This window comes from Anomaloglossus baeobatrachus, chromosome 5, assembly GCF_048569485.1.
Source record: "Anomaloglossus baeobatrachus isolate aAnoBae1 chromosome 5, aAnoBae1.hap1, whole genome shotgun sequence".
In the NCBI taxonomy this organism is placed as follows: domain Eukaryota; kingdom Metazoa; phylum Chordata; class Amphibia; order Anura; family Aromobatidae; genus Anomaloglossus; species Anomaloglossus baeobatrachus.
Genome location: NC_134357.1, coordinates 57,836,352 through 57,857,446, shown reverse-complemented (window position 1 = coordinate 57,857,446; position 21,095 = coordinate 57,836,352). Strand labels below are relative to the sequence as shown.

The 21,095-nt window shown below is 40.8% G+C and overlaps 1 protein-coding gene across 2 annotated transcripts in view; it reads left to right on the top strand.

Annotated features, from left to right (window-relative positions):
* The first annotated feature begins 3,067 nt into the window (after positions 1-3,067).
* COL17A1 (collagen type XVII alpha 1 chain) overlaps positions 3,068-21,095 on the top strand; it is a 92,960-nt gene continuing 74,932 nt past the window's right edge. For both annotated transcript variants that reach the window (XM_075348535.1, XM_075348534.1), the window contains exons 1-2: positions 3,068-3,209; positions 18,396-18,461. In XM_075348535.1, the coding sequence (XP_075204650.1) occupies positions 18,407-18,461 (55 nt within the window). In that variant the 5' untranslated portion in view covers positions 3,068-3,209; positions 18,396-18,406. The remainder of the gene's footprint in view (positions 3,210-18,395; positions 18,462-21,095) is intronic.

Here is a 21,095-nt window from a genome sequence, read left to right as displayed (position 1 = left end):
GTATATAGTTGAAACCAGACATTTACATACACTATCTAAAAAGACACATCTGCAGGTTTTTCTCACTATCTGACATGAAATCAGAATAAACCTTTCCTGTTTTAGGTCAATTAGGAACCAAAATTATTTATATTTGCCAAACACCAGAATAATGAGAGAGAAAATGTTTTAAGGAATTTTTATTACTTTCTTCTAAGTCAAATGTTTACATACATTCCATTAGTATTTGGCACCATTGCCCTTAAACTGTATGATTTGGGTGAAATGTTTTGGATCTCCTTCCACAAGCTTCTCACAATAGTTGGTAGGATTTGGGTCCATTCCTCCTGACAGAACTGGTGTAACTGAGCCATGTTTGTAGGCCGCCTTGCTTGCATCGGCTATGCCCATGAATTTTCAATAGAATAGAGATCAGGGTCTTGTGATGGCCACTCCAAAACATCGACTTTGTTATCCTAAAGCCACTTTGTAACCAGTTTGTCAGTAGCTTCGGATCATTATCCATTTGGAAGACCCATTTCCATCCAAGCTTTAAGTTCCTGACTGATGTCTTGAGAAATTTCTTCAGTATTGATGCATAATCTTCTTTCCTCATGATGCCATCTATTTTATGAAATGCACCATTCCCTCCTGCAGAAAAACAACCCACAACATGATGATGCCACCCCCGGGTTTCAGAGTTGGGATGGTGTTCTTAGGCTTCAAAGTTTCTCCCTTTTTCCTCCAAATGTAACAATGGTCATTATGGCCTAACAGTTCAATTTTCATTTCGTCACACCACAGAACATGTCTCCAAAAATGAACGTCTTTGTTCCTGTGTGCATTTGCAAACATTAATCTGGCTTTTTCATTTATTTTGGAGTAATGGCTTCTTCCTGGCAGACTGGCCTTTCAGCCCATGTTTAAACAGTACTCATTTCAGTGTGGATAATGACCCAATCTTACCAGCTTCCGCCAGCATCTTCAAAAGGTCTTTTGCTTTTTGTTCTTGGGTTGATATGCACATGTCTGACCAAAACACGTTTAGCTCTGATACACAAAACTTGTCTCTTTTCTGAGTGGTATGATAGCTATACATTCCCATTTTGATTGCACTTGCATATAATTGTTTGTACAGATGAACGAGCCACCTACAGGTATTTGGAAATTGCACCGAAGGATGAACCAGATTGTGCAAGTCCACAATTCTCTTCCTGAGATCTTGGCTGATTTTCTTTGACTTTCTCATGATGCTACACAAAGAAGCCGTGTGTTTCAGGTGTGCATTAAAATACATCCACAGGTGTGTTTCTAATTAACTCAGATGTTGCCAATAAACCTATCAGAAGCTTCCAAAGACATGACATCATCATATGGGCTGTCCTATAGTGTTTAAAGCCATCCATAGTACTTTTAGTGTATGGAAACTGTTGACTTTGCAGAAAGTAATAAAAATGCCTTAAAACATTCTCTCTCTCACTCTCTCATTATTCTCTCATATTGGGAAAAACAAAAAACAGAAATTTGGCAAAATTTTTAGCAATTTTCAGACTTTGAGTTTTTATGCCCTTAAACCAGAGGGTTATGTCACACATAATAGTTAATAAATAATATTTCCCACATGTCTACTTCACTTCAGCACCATAATTTTTTTTAGGTAGTTAGAAGGGTTCAAAGTTTATCAGCAATTTCTCATTTTTCCAACACAATTTCCATAAAAAAACAACCATTTTTTAAGGGGCATTTGACGTGACTAGGTGACAAAAAAATACCCAAAAGTGACTCCATTCTAAAAACGTACGCCTCACACTGCTCAAAACCACATCCAAGATGTCTATTAACCCTTCAGGTGCCTCACAGGAATTAATGCAAAGTTTAATGAAAACAAAATTGCTTTTGATCTAAAAATGTTCCTTTAGTCCCAATTTATTCACTTTTACAAAGGATAGAATGACAATGTGGACCCCAAAATTTGTTACCCAGTTTCTTCTCAGTGCAGTGATACCCCACATGTGGTCAGAAACCTCTGTTTGGGCGAATGGACGGGCTCGGAACAGAAGGAGCAATATTTGAATTTTGAACACAAATTTGAATGAAATCGATTGTGGGCACCATGTTTCATTTGCAGGACCCCAAGATACAATGTTTGTAGGGATCTCGCTGCTTCACATCTAATATTATAGATGGTTTTAGCCTTCCACTATAATTCATGCTATAGGTTTCTTTGCCATCACCCTCATAGTTTTTTATACGTGATTTTCATTGCAGGTTATACTGTATGTGAGTTCTGTTGCAGGTTATACGTAATTTCTGTTGCAGGTTTTATGTGATTTCATTTGTAGGTTGTATGTGATTTCTGTTGCAGGTTATACGTGATTTCCGTTGCAGGTTACATGTGATTTCCGTTGCAGGTTATACGTGATTTCCGTTGCAGGTTATATGTGATTTCCGTTGCAGGTTATATGTGATTTCCGTTGCAGGTTATATGTGATTTCCGTTGCAGGTTATACGTGATTTCCGTTGCAGGTTATATGTGATTTTCGTTGCAGGTTATATGTGATTTCCGTTGCAGGTTATATGTGATTTCCGTTGCAGGTTATACGTGATTTCCGTTGCAGGTTATATGTGATTTTCGTTGCAGGTTATATGTGATTTCCGTTGCAGGTTATATGTGATTTCGGTTACAGGCTATACATGATTTCTGTTGCAGGTTATATGTGATTTCCGTTGCAGGTTATATGTGATTTCCTACATTGCTATAAACACATGGAATCCAGCCATTACACTTGACTATCCTGACACGGAAAAATCTCATTTTCCAAGTATAATATTTCTTTTCTTTGTGCTCCACTTAATGAACCTTGAATCATAGGCAGGTGTAGCTTCGCTCAGAGTTTACATCCCGAAGGCAAAGATTTTTTTTCTCTCTCCTCTTACAGATTATTGGGCTGAGTCGAAGGGTGGGACCAAAAAAAAAAAAATCTCAAACCATGCCACACCTTTGTCAGGACTTGCCTGGAAGTGAAGGGACCTGGGAGAATGGGATACACAGATTGAATAAGAGAAAAAGTGAACATTCTTGAAGCATCAGTCAGCCCCAACACACCTCAGAGGACGGGTAACCGAGTGTAGGAGGGCGAGCACTTATAAAAAGGAAAAGTTTTGGGGAGGAAGACAGTAATTTGGCCTCAGCTGTTTCCAGAGGTTCTTCTACCATCTTAACATACAAGGTATGTGTACAGGATACAACATCTTGGGAATTTATTTGCATTTATATACCTGTAGATATCAGCAATTTTAGAGGCAACTTATCATCTTGTCCATTGCATCGGACAAACCGGACGTCAATCACTAGATATGATACCACTAACCTGGAAACTGAAGAAGTCTTATTGTGGCTGCATGCACTTGTCCGATTACTACGCCGAGTATAAGAGCTTTCTTAAGTGCACTTGTTCCATTATTACCTATTTGTATTCTTGCCTATTTACTAAGGTAGTGTTATCAATGGGAGTGAGTCAGTGATTCTGGACTTTAGAACCTCTGTGGTTTGTTATGACGGAGGGATTATTGCTAGGTTGTTCTTGTAACTTAACTTTCTTATGGACTTATGATCATAATATATATAGGCACAATTTGAACTAAAAATGTATTAGTTATTTGTTAATGGTTAGTAGCACTGGCGAGGCTGGTGCATCCAGAGGTATATCATTGGAAAGTGAGAAAAAGGACATAAATGTGTTCTAATCGCATTTGTAATGCCAGAGCATAGTTTGGATAAGTTATGCTGGTGCATAGATAGGACATGATAAGACGATGGAGCATGGTTTGGAGAGAATAGGACAATGAAGCATATTTTGGGGAGGCTATACTGAAGATGGGCTGGTGCATAGTTTAGAGGGGGTAGAACAATGGACCATAGTTTGGCGAGAGTAGGACAATGCAGTAAAGCTTGGCGTGGGTAGGATGATGGAGCATAGCTTTGAGATGTTCTGCTGGAGCAAAGTTTGGAGAAGGTAGGACAATGGAGCATGGTATGGAGATATTAGGACAATAGAGCAAAGTTTGGAGAGGGTAGGACAATTGACTATAGTTTGGAGAATGTAGGGTAGTGGAGCATGGTTTGGAGAGGGTAGGACAATTGACCATGATTTGGAGAGTAGAACAATAGAGGAAAGTTTGGCGAGAAAATGACAATGGACAATAGTTTGGAGAAGGTAGGAAAATGGAGCTTGATTTGGAGAGAGTAGGACAATGGAGCAACGTTTGGCGAGGGTAGGACAATTGATTAAAGTTTGGAGAACGTAGGGTAATGGAGCATGGTTTGGAGAGGGTTGGACAATTGACCATGATTTGGAGAGAGTAGGACAATAGGGGAAAGTTTAGAGAGGGTAGGACAATGGAGCATAGTTTGAAGAGGATAAGATAAGGGAGCATAGTTTGGAGAGAGTAGGACAATGGACAATAGTTTGGAGAGAGCAGGACAGTAGACCATACTATGGAGAGGGTAGGACAATGGAGCATGGTTTGGAGAGGGTAGAACAATGGAGCATCGTTCGGGAAGGACAAGACAGTGGACCATAGTATAGAGAGGGTAGGACAATGGAGCATGGTTTGGAGATGGCAGGATAATGGAGCATAATTTGGAGAGGGTAGGATAATTGAGCATAGTTTTTAGAGGGTAGGATAATGGAGTGTAATTTGGAGAGGGTACGATAATAGAGCATAGTTTGCAGAGGGCAGGATAATGGAGCATAGTTTTTAGAGGGTAGGATAATGGAGTATAATTTGGAGAGAGTACGATAATAGAGCATAGTTTAGAGAGGGTAGGATAATGGAGCATGTGCCCCAATTGTTGGGTGCTTGGTAAGGGACTCACCACTTTACTGACTCTAAACTGATCGGTTTCACATTTTCTTAAGAGGATCTGTCACCAGATTCCATAATATAAATTCATACATGCTTAAATAAATGTAGATATGATGAATGAGGCTGATGTACTAACTTTAATCCATGTAAAAAAAACCCTCTTTGTTAACATACCCTTATACAGCCTGTTTGACATGGATTTCCAAAGTAAGTACAACAGCATCATTAGGGTTTATAACTGTATTTTAGAATGTATGCAGCTGATATTGCAAAATTTGGTGACAGATCCTCTTTCTTCTCCTCTGTTACCACTGAATGATACCTAACATACTAAGTAAATGTGTTGCTGACTCTCATTACTTTTTAATTACATATGAGGTTAATTATTTGTACTTTCTTTGATTAGTACAATCTTGACTTACATTAGCTCAGTCAAAAAGTAATGTAAAGATTAGGATTTAAAATTGAAAAAACATCATTCCTTTATCAGATTCAGAACTAAATATGTCATGCAGAGTCTTAACATTCTCTGTTTCTAGCTACCACTAGGGGTGCTAATGAGCTTACTATTACATACATTTATATATATAACAGTATGCAGTAAGCTCTTGGGCTCCCTCTAGTGGTGACTGCAGATAGTCAAAATTACACAATTTTATTTTAGGTCTCTGTAGAAAACTGTAACTTTTTTCACTATAAAGATGTAGTAAAAATATTTGGCACAGAATTTTGGACCTTAAAATGACCAAGTGTTTAAGAGTGGACATTCCCTTTAAGATCGCTTGAAAGCGGATGTGTCCATTACACCACTCATTTACATATTTCTTTATGTTGCACTCTGTTAGCCAAAAAAGAAGGGCTGATGGGTAAGAAACTCATCAACTTAAAGGGGTTGCTTCAGCTTCATTAATGGGTACAATTGCAAAGTACTTGTAACATTGCAATTTACTTATTAAAGATCATCTCCACTCACAAAACCAGAGGGATTTTCTATTATTTTTTTTATTTGCTACTCATTGTCTAGGTTATCGTCCACCTCTGCAATCTATCTGTGATGGACAGTCTTCAAGGCAAGGAGTGCATAATTTGTTAGCTTTTTACTATAGATCTTGTAAGTGCTGCTCTGAATCTGGCTGGAATTTCTATTGCAGAATTGGATCACACCTTGGGCCACAGGCACAATCATGCTATTGATCTGAATTGTTAATGAATTAGAAGCTCATTGTTCCCCCAAAGCAGGAAATCAAAGTAAAAGGCAGTGAAGCAAATCAAGAATAACCCTTTAAAGGAAATCTGTCAGCAGGTTTTTGATATATGAGCTGAAGCCAGCATACTGCAAGGGTTAACACAGAGAATTCAGGGATGCCTGTGTTGTCGCTGTCCAATCTTTTGTTTATTTGCTATATTTGCTTTAGCAGCCAGACCCTTATCATTGCTGTGGATAGCTGACTCCTGCCATGTTGTTCGACATGGCTCCTCTGATTGACAATGTACAATCTCTATAGAGAGCCTGGTGTAGATGGGGACAGCTCTCTGAACCCTGCTACATGACTAAAGCTAAAAACGCACATTGTGTTAGAACGGCTGCAGCCAGTAATCTAAGTGATACATTGCTGGATTCAGAATCTCTTTGCCTAAATTATGCTGCTCTCAGATGAGGTAGCAAAAACCTGCTGACAGGTTCCCTTTAAGAAAATTCCATTAAACTCTTCATTTACACCTTGTTTCCCCCAACAATATTTGCTTATTGTCCTATTGAAAGGAGACCCATATCATGAAGGGTCCAGAACATGGAAACCATTTTTTAATTTATTTTTTTTATTTATTTTACTGAGCTCTAACTCTTCAATATTTTTTTTTATTATTCTGATGATTAATTGTCATGTTTTATTCATAACTTTAAAACGTTCTTCCTTCAAACCATTATCGAACAATAAATCAAGACTTTCCTACCTGCCAAATATTCTGGAAATATTCTGGGTAATAGAAGGATTTCTTTTCCACAGTTATTTGCTTAGATGAAGAAAGTCCTGATAAAGCCGCATTGTCTGCACACTGACGCGTTTCGGTGTTCAGCGAGAGATGTGTATTTTCTAGATTTCCCAGCCGGTGATTTCTGAGACGTGCTAAATCTCTGAGCCGTTACGTCACTCCTTAAAAAACCACATTCTACATGAGGATACAGGGAGGCTTCTGTTTCATTCCAGCAACAGATTGTTTGTAGATAAGAACAGAAAATGACTATAATGAAGATGTATGAAGGGATATAGCCGGGACATATCCTCTGCCAGGAGTGTGGCTTCAGTTACCTCCAATGTCTACTGCTCAGGGGTGTCTGAATTCTAGGTATAACCCCCATACTGTAAATTTCACAGATCTACTAAAGTGTCAGGGGCCCTCCAGTAACATTGACTCTAGGGACACACTGATTAGCTACAGGCAGATATTGCATTTAAACATTTACTTATGCTTCTACATAATAATATACTGGGTAGTTTGTAAAATGAATGATGAGACGCTTCCTTTGTACATAGTGAAACAAGTGAATTGTGACAACTACTGTTTATGTTGGGTATTAAGTGACATACTACTGCAGAGGGGCCCACCAGAGAATTCTCCGGTTGTCCTGTGGGCTAGTCCAAGCCGGAGTCAGGGTGTTACATCCAAAATACAAACTATTAGGCACTGGTGCATTAAACCTATCAGAATGAGGCACATTACTGGAAATGTGAAAACAGTATTACAATAATAAATTATGAATATATAAGAATAGATAATATAATATCCCCCGTAGACTGTGATCCCTCGCAGGCAGGTTCCTCTCTCCTCCTGTACCTGTCTGTTCCTCATAGTGTTCATGATTATTGTACTTGTATTTATTATGTATACCACTCTTATCATGAAAAGCGCCGTGGAATAAATGGTGCCATAATAAAAATAATAATAATAATAATGTTATGAAGTAGAGTTGTAGTGGTAAAGAATAATATATCCTTTTATTTGTCCTCTTGGCTCAACAAATCCTGAGATGAGTGATTCAAAATGAGCTGTAGAAAAAAAATAAACAAGAAAACACTATGGTTTCCTGATACTCTGTTGGGAGATGTTTATACTATTAGTGGCTATATGTGGCCATCTAGTGGTTGTGATGTGAGTTGCAGCTTGACAATGGCTTTTCTAACATGTAATATGGCACCGAGATGAAATTTAAGAGTCCTCCTAAACCCAGTTTGAGCAAAGCTAAGGGTTAATCATACTGTATATTTAGCCTATAGACTAATCCATAGGGGTAACATGTCTAATAAAATACTCATTATTGGGAAAAAAAGACGCATATTCTTGTAAAACTCTCTTATATGTGACATTGTAGGAACTTATGAGCAAGGCTATTGTGGAAGGTGATATCTGAGATTGTGCGAGGTTAAATACGCCCTGGATATGTCTCAGAGAGAAGGGTGAGACCTCACTAATTTTACTGTCTGGGTCTAAGAATTGGGAAACCACAAAAACCAAAAACACTAATTAAGATGTAAGAGGTTACAGGAAGATCTTCAGTACAATAAGGATTATTCTTCAGGATTTCATTGGAACACGACGTCTATTCTTAAGACGACCAGTCACTTTATGTATCATTGTTAAATCTGTTCTGAATGCCGCTTTTCTCCTGAATCCAGCATGGTTTTTCGTTTGTCCCTTCCTGAGATTTAGCCCTTTCTTCCTTGGAGGCCGATCTAGTCTTGATAGCCAAGGGGGTGTGACCCTCAACTTATCTCTGTGGGCGTCTTCTTGAGGACCACGTCCTATTGGCTAGTTTTATATATAGGAAAGAGGATGCCATATTTAAGGAATGGAGAGACGCAGGAAAAAAAAACAACAGTAATATATGATTCATGAAAACTGTGACATATACACCAGATTGAGCAATTACATATTATGGGCAAGTGACAGGTCCTATTTCATTTGTCATGGACTTTGTGTTAGATCATATAATAAAATCTGAAGGTCACAGGCTAAATACTGGATACATACCGGATAAATAGAATAACAGCGCCCCCCCCCCCAATTGCAGGCCATTACAGGTATTGCACTCCATGCTTTAATCAACTACCATTCTATTGTGCCTTCAGTTCAGCGTAAGCTCCGAGCTCGCTACGTCTGGACTTAATAGGCTCATATATCTATCTATATATATATATATATATATATATATATATATATATATATAAAGCAATAATTAAATTTGGTGATTACAATACTTTCACCCTATAGCGTGCTACATGCCAGTACGTCACATGAGCCCTGTAATCTTTATTGCTCCTTTAAGTAGGTCATCCGATCCCACTACATTCCAGTAAACCAGTGAGCGCTTGCTCAGATATTATACACATGAGCTGGTTCTAATACTAATTAAAAAAAAAAAATTAACAAGCGCAAACAACAACACAATACATTCCTGATGCTTAAATATTGCTAGAGGGAAGGGCGAGGAGGAACGTAGGTAGAATTAGGTTGTGCCTCACAGAACACTGCTATATTATGTTGTATATTACAATAAATTATTGTATAGTGACAACTGTAATCATGGCCAATGCCACATATTCAGCTATGGGCACCTGCTATTATTATTATTATTATTATTATTAATAATAATAATAATAATAATAATATGAATATGAATAATAATATGAATAATTAATATTTATTAGTAGTAGTAATAGTTGTATAAATATTATTATTATTAGTAGTAGTAGTAGTAGTAGTATAATTATTATTAGTATTATTATTGTTAATAATAATAATACTAATAATAATAATAATAATAAAAACTATTAATATTATTAATTATTATTGATTATTATTATTTTTTGTTCTTTATTATTATTATTATTATTATTATTTTAGTTACCAAAATTATATTTAAAGGGGTTGTCTACTACTAGGAGAACCCCTTTTTATTCCACATGTTACCCCCAGGTAATATAAAAAGGTCTATATTCACTTCCCTTCCAGCGGTGCCGCAGTTCGCGGTGCCGGTGCTTATGTGAACTTGTGACATCTTGCGAGCCCCTTGTCCAATCAGCGTCGGCTTCTGTCCCCCACCTTCAGACCAAATCAACAGTTAATGAACAGGAAGTGAGAGTGGTGGCTGCACTCACTTCCTGTTGATTGCTCGTTTGGTCCGAAGGCGGGAGACAGAAACTGTCGCTGATTGGACGAGGAGCTCATGTGACATCACAACGTCACGTGAGCCCCGGCACCGTGAGCCGCGGCACTGAATGAACGGTGCCGATCCGGGAGGTGAGTATAGGCCTTTTTATTTTACCTGGGAGGGAAACATTGAGCTGGAGCTAGCTTTGCACCTGAAAACTGAGCTAACTAATAATAATAATAATAATAATAATAATATAATAATATAAGAAATGGATGATAGATTTAAAGACCAATTATATATATTTTTTTTTTCATAAAATGTAAAATTTGTACCATTTCAGCCAATATACATGCCTTGAGCCGCAGTAATACCTGATGGGATGTACTGGTTACACTCACCACATATTTGTGGCTTTATACATGTGCCTGCAAAGCTGTAAAGCTGTAAAACCCACTAATGCTGAAATAACAGAGACACCTAATTAAAAAAAAAATAAAAAATAAAACTGTTGAAAATAGAGGTGTAGATGTTTTATAAGCCATTGGAATGGTAACAGCTTGGCAATGGTTGATGTGAGGACGATTGGTGGAATATGAAGTGATTTAAGGACATGTTTAGACCCTGATTTTAGGATTTGGGAATGTTCCATCATACTTGTACTAAATGAAAGCTAAACCTACAAATAAATGATTAGATTAAAGAAGAAATATAGTTTGTTCCTTGAGGAAGCGGTATGAAACGTGCGTTGGAGTGTTTGGCAGGGAGCTTTGTCACACCATCATTATGGCAGCAGGTCTGGTAATTGGCATTTGAGCAGATTAATATAGTGGGGCATCTCTGGATGCGGTTATATTAGGTATTTTACCATTATAAAGATATTGTAACCTGCCTCATTGTTCAAGTGTCCACATTGACTATAATATATAACACTGGTATCTGCAGCTATTTTATATTAGTGCCAAAACATAATAATCTAACTTTTAGTGATATTTTTTATGGCATATGTTCTATTATCTATGGTGTATGACCTGCTCCCCTTGCCTCTAGATTCATTTTATTCATTTTTAAATGTTGTTTGTGTCTATTTGTATTTTAATATGCCATCAATAAAAAAACCTTTTTAATCAGTTTATAATTTTTATTGGGATATTTTGGCAAAAAATTATTTAGTATATCCCGATAGGATATGTTTTGCTAATTTATGGTCAATCTTCTAATTTTGGGTTTATATTATTAATCTTATGATCATCAGTTTCCTAATCAGGTATTGGCTGACTTAAACTCCACCTCTTTAAGCAAGAGGCGTGGCTTAGAATATTGTGCAGAGAGGGGAGAGGCTCCTGCTGCAGTCAGCTGGGTAACCGTCACACACAGAAGGGTTAGAAAAGGAAGAGACATGTCTGAGCTCCTTAGATACACAGAATATTTTTTTATATTGTAATATGGGACAGAACAGGATAAAAGGAGGAGAGTGTTTGGGATTTTCAATTTTTTGTGTGTGCATTTTTGTCTTTAATGGTCCTTTAAAGGATTTTGCTCACCACTGGTCAATACTTTAGGTGAGAAAATTAAAAATATTGATACTGCTGTGATCTCCTACATTCACAGAGGCGCCACATGGGTGGAGCAGCCAATCAGCAACCTTGATTGCTCTACTGTTAAATTTTTTTTTCACCTTTCTCCTTGGATCTAATAATAAGGGAGTTGTCCTGTAGTGGACTCTCCCTTTAAGTAGCATTAATACTGACTAAATAAGAAACAACACTACAACTTTCTTTCCACATGTGATAAGATTACAGGGTGTAGATATAGTTGTACCCCTGCACCTAAGTGCCACATAAAAAAATACAAGAATTATTAAAGGGATTGTCCACTACTTTTACATTGATGGCCTATCCTTAGGATAGGTCATCAATCTCTGATCGGCTGGGGACCAACACCTGGCACCCCCGCCGATCAGCTGTTCTTGGCGCCGACGGCGACAGCAAGCAGCCGGAAATGCTCAGTTCCGACGCCGCTATGTCTTCTGATAGCGACCGCAGCCGGGTACTGCACATCCACTGCCTATTTATTAGAATGGGAGAATGCAGAACCCGGCCGCGGACGCAATCAGAAGACGGGGCAGCTCCGGAACTGAGCATTTCAGGCTGCCTGTTGCTGCCTCTGAGATCGAGATCTGTTGATCAGCAGGGGTGCGGGGTGTCGGGCCCCGGCCGATCAGACATTGATGACCTATCCTAAGTATAGCCATCACTGTAAAAGTAGTAGACAACCCCTTTAATGGCCAATGGCAATTGAAGGGGGATAAATACATTAATTGCATTGACTCCCAAGAGCTTCCACTACATTTTCTCTTTCACACCTGTAGAGGAAATGTCCCCATCACGTTCTGTATATGTTGGAAATTACAGTATCTGGTGTCATATAGCTGAGTGATAGGTATATAATTATGGGTAATTACTGCTAAACCAGGTTTTATCTCCATTATTGAGGATCGTTGGCAGTAGCGTGTCGCAAAGAATATTAGTGGATTAAGAAAATGGAGATTTTGTTTTCAAAACTAGAGCCGGGCTTTACAAAATCCCGACATTTCCATCATTTAGGGCTTCAAAATGCGTTGATGATCGTTATTTTCCAACGTAGTGAAAATATTTAGGAAAGTCATTCTGAGACTGCACATTATGCAAAAAGTTGTCTGACTCCGTTATATAAGAACGGTCACCAATTCATTCTAAAAACCCCAAACATTGCTAATAAGTAATGGAAAATAACAATACAATATTATTTTTATTATACAAAAGGAAAAAGAAGAATGAAATGTCAGACAAAGTGGAAAGGGGCTTACATGTTTTGGATTTTTCTGTTTCAATATATAGTATATGTACGGTATATATCATGTATAGTGTATGTTTCTTGCAGCTCATGTAAAACGTAATGTTACAATCTAGCAGTTTGAAGTCTTAATCAGTGTTCTGATATTATGTGTGTTCCTGTCACACACGGACAAGGAAATGTCTACACAAAGGTTACACCAGGGATGGAAAGGGAGAGAAAGGCCCTGATAATAGAAAGTGGGGTCGGGGCACCTCCTGACACCAACCTGTGACTGACCCCTGAGCTTCCCTGATGTCCCTATATGAGTCCTTCCCCCTATCGCCGTCACATTCCTAGTCCCTCCACTCACCCTGTATAGTGCCAATGCCAGTGAGTGCACTAAACGTCATCACTACTGTAATAAAATACGAGGGAAGGAAGACAGACAGGGGGATATAGACAAAAGGATATGCACCAACTATTCCAGCCAAACATCAGGGCTTCAAGACAGACTACTTTAATAAAACACAGGGGAAGGAAGACAGACAGGGGGATATAGACAAAAGGATATACACCAACTATTACAGCCATACACCAGGGCTTCAAGAAGCTTGAGAACTACTGTAATAAAACACAAGGGAAGGAAGACAGACAGGGGGACATAGACCAAAGGATAGGCACCAGTTATTACAGCCAACACCATGGCTACAAGAGGCTTGAGGACTACTTTAATAAAACACAGGGGAAGGAAGACAGACAGGGGGACATAGACAAAAGGATATACACCAACCTTTACAGCCATACACCAGGGCTTCAAGAGGCTAGAGGACTACTGTAATAAAACACAAAGGAAGGAAGACAGACAGGGGGACATAGACCAAAGGATAGGCACCAACTATTACAGCCAAACACCAGGGATTCAAGAGGCTAGAGGACTACTGTAATAAAACACAGGGGAAGGAAGACAGACAGGGGGACATAGACAAAAGGATATACACCAACTATTACAGCCAAACACCAGGGCTTCAAGAGGCTAGAGGTCAGCAACTTTAACTGCTGCAGCCAAGAATCAGGTCTGCAGGTGGCTTTAACAGACTTCTTCCTTCAATGGTGGTCAGTTCACAATGCTTTCTATAACCGGCATCAGGTGATGGAACATGTGACTATTTAAAGGGAAGGGGTGTGGACACAAGCAGAGTGCACCTGAGATGAATTAACAAGAAACTACCAGCAAGGAAAGAGTCCTTAACCCTTCCTACACTAAAAGGAAGCAAAAATGAACCTGAGACCCTCGTGGCAGTTCCATAAGATCACATAGATTAAATAGGGAGTTAAGAGGTTAAAAAGACATGACAACTAAATCTATTTTGAGAAAAAATCGGGATGGCTAAAAGTTTGCTATTTCATTATAGCAAAAGCTTTCATTGTTAGCATAGTCCTATTATGAGCTTATGGTATGTGAGTCAGATAAGAAAGTGTCATGCTAGGTATGGGGAAGTACCAAGCGCACGGCAAAAGGGAAGGAAGTGAAACCCTTTGTCTAGGGAAGGGGAAGATGGTGACCCCTGACCAAACCTATTGCTGATCCCTAGGTTCCCTCACCATCCTAAATAGGTTCCGCACCTATGCGCCGAGCCGGATACCTGACCGTAGGTATCCCTAGTGCTGGGCCTTAAATAGGGAACGCATGAGATGAGCGCTTTGTCAACCCCACTAAACACTATAGAAGACACAAGAAGGACACATGGGGAAAATGCATGAACTACGCATCCGCAGATGACTCAAGCAAGAGTTCAGCAAAGCTTCAGCAATGATACCATAGAGGAGTACAAACCACCTGCTTGCAACCTCAACTTGAAGGAACTGAAAATATCACCAGCACAAGTCCAGAGGAAGAAAGGGGTATTTAAACACCAAGGGAATACTGACAATCAATAGCTGGGTTGAAGTCGAGCTCCTGCTTGGTCCAAAAGGGAGAGATGAATCCAGCAGGAGCAACCTATACCAATGAATACTGACAGCAGGAACAACAGAAAGTCAGGGAGCATTCTTCGCAGCCAGACCCTGTGACCTTCTATGGCCAGAAACCACATGACTGTCTGTCACACGTGAGACACCCATTACAGAAAGACCATAGAAATGAGGTGGTCAGGCAACATTTCCTTGTTAACCTTTTTAGCTCTGCTGCATCTTCACATAATGGTTTTGTTTGCTGGGGATTTGATTGACACGCGATATTCTTTTCCCTTCTGTACTAATTTGGCCTCGTTAAACATGAAAGGAACATATGACTTCAAGGGATCACATCCATTCTTCAGCTTTCTTCCCATTACATAGCAGTGCCCATGCCTAATCCTGGGAGATATACGACTTTCCATAAAGTAGGGCTTTGCTTTGTCACATATGTCTTCTACGAAAGCCACATTCCCCTCCCGATGAATATCACCTTTCAGGTTTTCTTCGCTCTGAGCGACGCTTTATACGGCTTTAGATGACTATAGCCTGTACAGAATTACCGGGGGGGTTGCATGGTAATAATATACTCATGTGTTTGCTTGTATTCCGCCTGCAGGAAGAGTATATTGTGCAGATTATAATAATCACGCAACGTAACTGAGGACGCCGTATTTTAATGTCTTCACTCCTTAAATATGTTGTTAGTAAGCCTGATAAATCTGGGGTACATAGTTTACCGCGTATGCAGCCGACACCACTGTTAAGACTTGTCCTTAGACAAGAAGATTGTATAAAGACACAAAATAACACAGAACAAAAGTTTTGCTACATAACGTTTTAGATTTATTTAACAAAATTGTGAAAAATTTGAATTTTTTTGATTGCTATTGGAAATCTTCCATCGGTTTTAATATGAAGGTCCAAGTATTTCACAATGGGGCCACGCTGGGTGACAATTCTTGGTCCGCTTAGCCAGGAATTACATTGTCATATGTAGCCAACAAGAATTGACCGAGTTACATTCCGTTTGTGTCATTTTGTGAAGGTGGTATAGAGAATTTTGGACAATTTTCTGCACGCAGTCCATAATTTTTAAAAGTATTTTCCACAGTATTTTGTGTGGTCACCATTATTTTCAAGCACTGCCTTAACTCTCTTGGGCCTGGAGTTCACTAGAGCTTCATAGGAGCCACTGGATCCTCTTCCATCCTCCATGACAAATTCACGGAGCTTGGGGATGTTAGAGACCTTGCGCTCCTCCACCTTCCATTTGGGGAGGCCCCACAGATGCTCAATAGGGTTTAGGTCTGGAGACACTTGGCCAGTTCACCACCTTTACCCTCAATTTCTTTACAAAGGCAGTGGTCATCTTGGAGGTGGGTTTGGGGTCGTTATGTTGGAATATGAAAGGAGGGGATCATGCTCTGCTTCAGTATGTCACAGTACATGTGTGATTTATCTGAGGAAAGAGATGTGATCTCTGAAACGCGTAATAAAATCACGATTTAACCATTACTGCTGACCACTCTCTTACGATAGCGCGGGAGTCCAACTCTATTTGATTTTTTGATAATACATGTCAGCCTTCATGGTTCCCTCAATGAACTGTAACTCCCCACAGCCGGCTGCACTCATGCAGCCCTAAACCATGACACTCCCACCACCATGCCTGAATGTAGGCAGGGCACATTTGTCTTTGTACTCCTCACCTGGTTGCTGCCACACACGCTTGACACCATCTGAACCAAATAAGTTTATCTTGGTCTCATCAGAGCACAGGACATGGTTCCAGTAATCCATGGCCTTATTCTGCTTGTTTTCTGTAAACTGTTCCCCGACTTTCTTGCACATCATCTTTAGAAGAGGCTTCATTCTGGGATGACAGTCATGCAGACCAATGTGATGCAGTGTGCGGTGTATGGTCTGAGCACTGACAGGCTGACCCCCTACCCCTGTAACCTCTGCATCAATGCTGGCAGCACTCATATGTCTATTTTGAATAGACAAATTCTGGATATGATGTTGAGCTCGTGCACTCAACATCTTTGGTTGACCCTGATGAGGCATGTTCTGAGTGGAACCTGTCTTTTTAAACCACTGTATGGTCTTTGCCACCATGCTGCAGCTCAGTATCAGGGTATTGCCAATCTTATAGCCTCGGCCATCTTTATGTAGAGCAACAATTCTTTTTTTCCAATCCTCAGAGAATTCTTTGTCATGAGGAGCCATGTTGAGTTTCCAGTGTCCAGTATGAGAGAGTGTGTGAGCGATAACACCAAATGTAACACCCCTGCTCCACATTCACACCTGAGACCTTGTAACACTAATGAGTCACATGACACCGAGGAGGAAAAACTGCTAATTGGACACAACTTAACCATTTTCACATAGGGGTGTACTCACTTTTGAGCCAGCAGTTTAGACATTAATAGCTATGTGCTGAGTTATTTTTAGGGCACAACAAATTTACACTGTTATACAAGCTGCACACTGACACTGTACATTGTATCACAGGGTCAGATCTTCAGTGTTGACCCATGAAAAGATATAATAAAATATGTACAAAAAATGTGAGGGATGTACTTACTTTTCTAGTATACTGTAGCTCAGTGGCTAAAACTGTTGCTTTGCAGCTCTGAAGTCTTGATTTTGAGTCTGAGAGTAACATCTACTGGGGTTTGTGTGTTCTCTTGACCTATCATAAAGGGGGGAGGCTCCTGCTGCAGCCAGATGTTATACAGGAAGTTAAAAGGAGTATTGGGGCATGGTAGACCTCTTGAGACAGAGGAGTTCTTAATATATTTCTCAGTTATAATTGTCTTTGTTATTTAGGAACTCTTTGATAATTTTGAAGCTCTATGCTTTTATTTTGGTATTTTTGGTACTGTTATATTGTTTCTTCATAGAACTATTATGTAGGCACCATATGGGACATTAATTTGGAAGAACTGTCCAAACCTTTATGCCTATCCATCTAAGAAAGAGATGGATGGATTTTCTAAAATAGTAGTAAATAAAGAGGTGAAAGCTATTGGGTCCCAATATATAACAGGACCCTCCCCAACCATGTATCTTATGGGGACCTTCTGGCCCTCTCAGGTTTCAAGATCCAGATGTGATGCCTACATCTCCTATAGCTACACCCACAATAATATGTTTATCTAAAAATTATATATTTTTTTTTATTTTGCTTCTATCTAATATTAATTTGACTTTTATGTCATTTTCTTAGCATGAATACGAAAGATTGATTCATCAGTAACAGCTTTTGTTCTGCAGCCAAATCATTTACAGATTCACCAAAAGTTTCGAAAGTCTTTATAAAGTTTTGGCAAAGTTATCAAACATGTCATTAAACAAAACCTCATCTAGAAACTCCGGTGTTAATGATTTATGAATACAAGTAAATACGAGATATGACATTAATAGAGATCATAGATATTACTATGAAGCAATAGTCTCCCCCTGGTGGTGAAGTCATAAATTGCGTGATTATATACGGGACATTTCTGCAAAATAAACAATATTTATTTTTGCAGTACTGTGTATATCAATATTTTACTGCAAGATTATTTTTTTCTTCATTTGCTGAAAATCATGTTTCTTTTTTCTCCCCTCCTTTCAGTTGACTATGGAATGGACGGACTAACTAGAAAAAGTTATCGGGACGGCGGAGAAGTCACAGGAAGAAGTATGACTTATTTATTGACTTTTATAAACCTAATATGATGCTTTAAGCTCATAAGTAAACTGATATACTTTTGTATAATAATTTCCAAATATTTTATTCTTTATTAATGTAACATTATTTATATATGGCTGCATAATTAATCAACTTCTTCATAGGTGGTATTTATTTATTTATGTACTAGCTGTAGTACCCAGCATCGCCCGGGGCAGTAACTGAGTCTATATCTCTGTCTCTTTTTCTCTATGCCTCTCTCCCTCTGTCCAAATGTCTATCCCACTCTCCTACTCTCCCTCTCCCACTCTCCCAATTTCTCACTCTCCCACTCTCCCAATTTCGCACTCTCCCACTCTCCCAATTTCGCACTCTCCCACTCTCCCTCTCTCCCACTCTCTCTCTGTCTCTCTCCTATTGTGCCATTATCCTACTCTCCCACTCTCCAACTCTCCCTCTGTCCCTCTCTCCCACTCTCCGTCTCTCCCACTCTCCCTCTCTCCCACTGTGCCATTCTCCTACTCCCCCACTCTCTCACTCTCCCTCTCTCCCATTCTCCCTTTCTTCCACTCTCCCTCTCTCTCACTTTCCCTCTCTCCCACTATCCCTCTCTCCCACTCTCCCTCTCTCTCTCTCTGTCTGTCTCCCACTGTGCCATTCTCCTACTCCCCCACTCTCCCACTCTCCCTCTCTCCCACTCTCCCTCTCTCCCACTCTCCCTCTCTCCCTCTCTCCCTCTCTCACTGTGCCATTCTCCTACTCTCCCTCTCTCCCACTCTCCCTCTCTCCCATTCTCCCTTTCTCCCACTCTCTCCCACTGTCCCTCTCTCCCACTCTCCCTCTCTCTCTGTCTCACTCCCACTGTGCCATTCTCCTACTTCCCACTCTCTCACTCTCCCTCTCTCCCATTCTCCCTCTCTCCCACTCTCCCTCTCTATCTCTCTGTCTGTCTCCCACTGTGCCATTCTCCTACTCCCCCACTCTCTCACTCTCCCTCTCTCCCACTCTCTCACTCTCCCTCTCTCCCATTCTCCCTCTCTCCCACTCTCTCCCTCTCCCTCTCTCCCATTTTCCCTCTCTCCCACTCTCTCCCTCTCCCTCTCTCCCATTCTCCCTCTCTCCCTCTCCCTCTCTCCCACTCTCTCCCTCTCCCTCTCTCCCATTCTCCCTCTCTCCCACTCTCTCCCTCTCCCTCTCTCCCACTCTCTCACTCTCCCTCTCTCCCATTCTCCCTCTCTCCCACTCTCTCCCTCTCCCTCTCTCCCATTCTCCCTCTCTCCCACTCTCCCTCTCTCCCACTCTCCCTCTCTCTCTCTCCCACTGTGCCATTCTCCTACTCTCCCACTCTCTCACTCTCTCTCTCTCCCATTCTCCCTCTCTCCCACTCTCCCTCTCTCCCACTCTCCCTCTCTATCTCTCTGTCTCCCACTGTGCCATTCTCCTACTCCCCCTCTCTCTCACTCTCCCTCTCTCCCACTCTCGCTTTCTCCCATTCTCCCTCTCTCCCACTCTCCCTCTCTCCCACCCTCCCTTTCTCCCACTCTCCCTCTCTCTCCCTCCCACTGTGCCATTCTCCTACTCTCCCACTCTCTCCCTCTCCCTCTCTCCCATTCTCCCTTTCTCCCACTCTCACTCTCTCCCACTGTCCCTCTCTCCCACTCTCCCTCTCTCTCTGTTTCTCTCCCACTGTGCCATTCTCCTACTCCCCCACTCTCACACTCTCCCTCTCTCCCTCTCTCTCACTCTCCCTCTCGCCCATTCTCCCTCTCTCCCACTCTCCCTCTCTCCCACTCTCCCTCTCTCCCTCTCTCCCACTCTCCCTCTCTCTCTCTCCCACTGTGCCATTCTCCTACTCCCCCTCTCTCTCACTCTCCCTCTCTCCCACTCTCGCTTTCTCCCATTCTCCCTCTCTCACACTCTCCCTCTCTCCCACCCTCCCTTTCTCCCACTCTCCCTCTCTCTCTCTCCCACTGTGCCATTCTCCTACTCTCCCATTCTCTCACTCTCCCTCTCTCCCATTCTCCCTTTCTCCCACTCTCCCTCTCTCCCACTCTCCCTCTCTCTCTGTCTCTCTCCCACCGTGCCATTCTCCTACTTCCCACTCTCTCACTCTCCCTCTCTCCCATTCTCCCTTTCTTCCACCCTCCCTCTCTCCCTTTCTCTCACCCTCCCTCTCTCCCTCTCACTCCCCCTCTCTCTCACTCTCCCTCTCTCTCATTCTCCCTTTCTCTCACTCTCCCTGTCTCCCATACTCCCTCTCCCCCACTCTCCGACCATCCCCCTCACCACCGAAATCAGATTAACTGACACATAAGCTGCCTTATACTAAGAATGTCCTTTGCTGCCCTAGAGCAACCAATCAGATCTCCTATTAATGACCTATAGCGAAATAGAAGCAGAGCTGAGATTGGTTGCTATAGGCCACCTGATAAAGATCCAGGCTGTCAAGACAGCCAATAAATTACCTCACCCATCCAAATAGTAAGTAAGCACTTTTTTTTAGGTGAATAACTGTAAAGCGCAGGGTTATAATTTCCCCTCAAAACATAGTGACTCAAATGAGCCAATAAAATTTCAAATGAGTGCAAAATTTCGTGATTGTAAATGTGACGGTGTGGATTCCTTTAGCGAACATACACACAT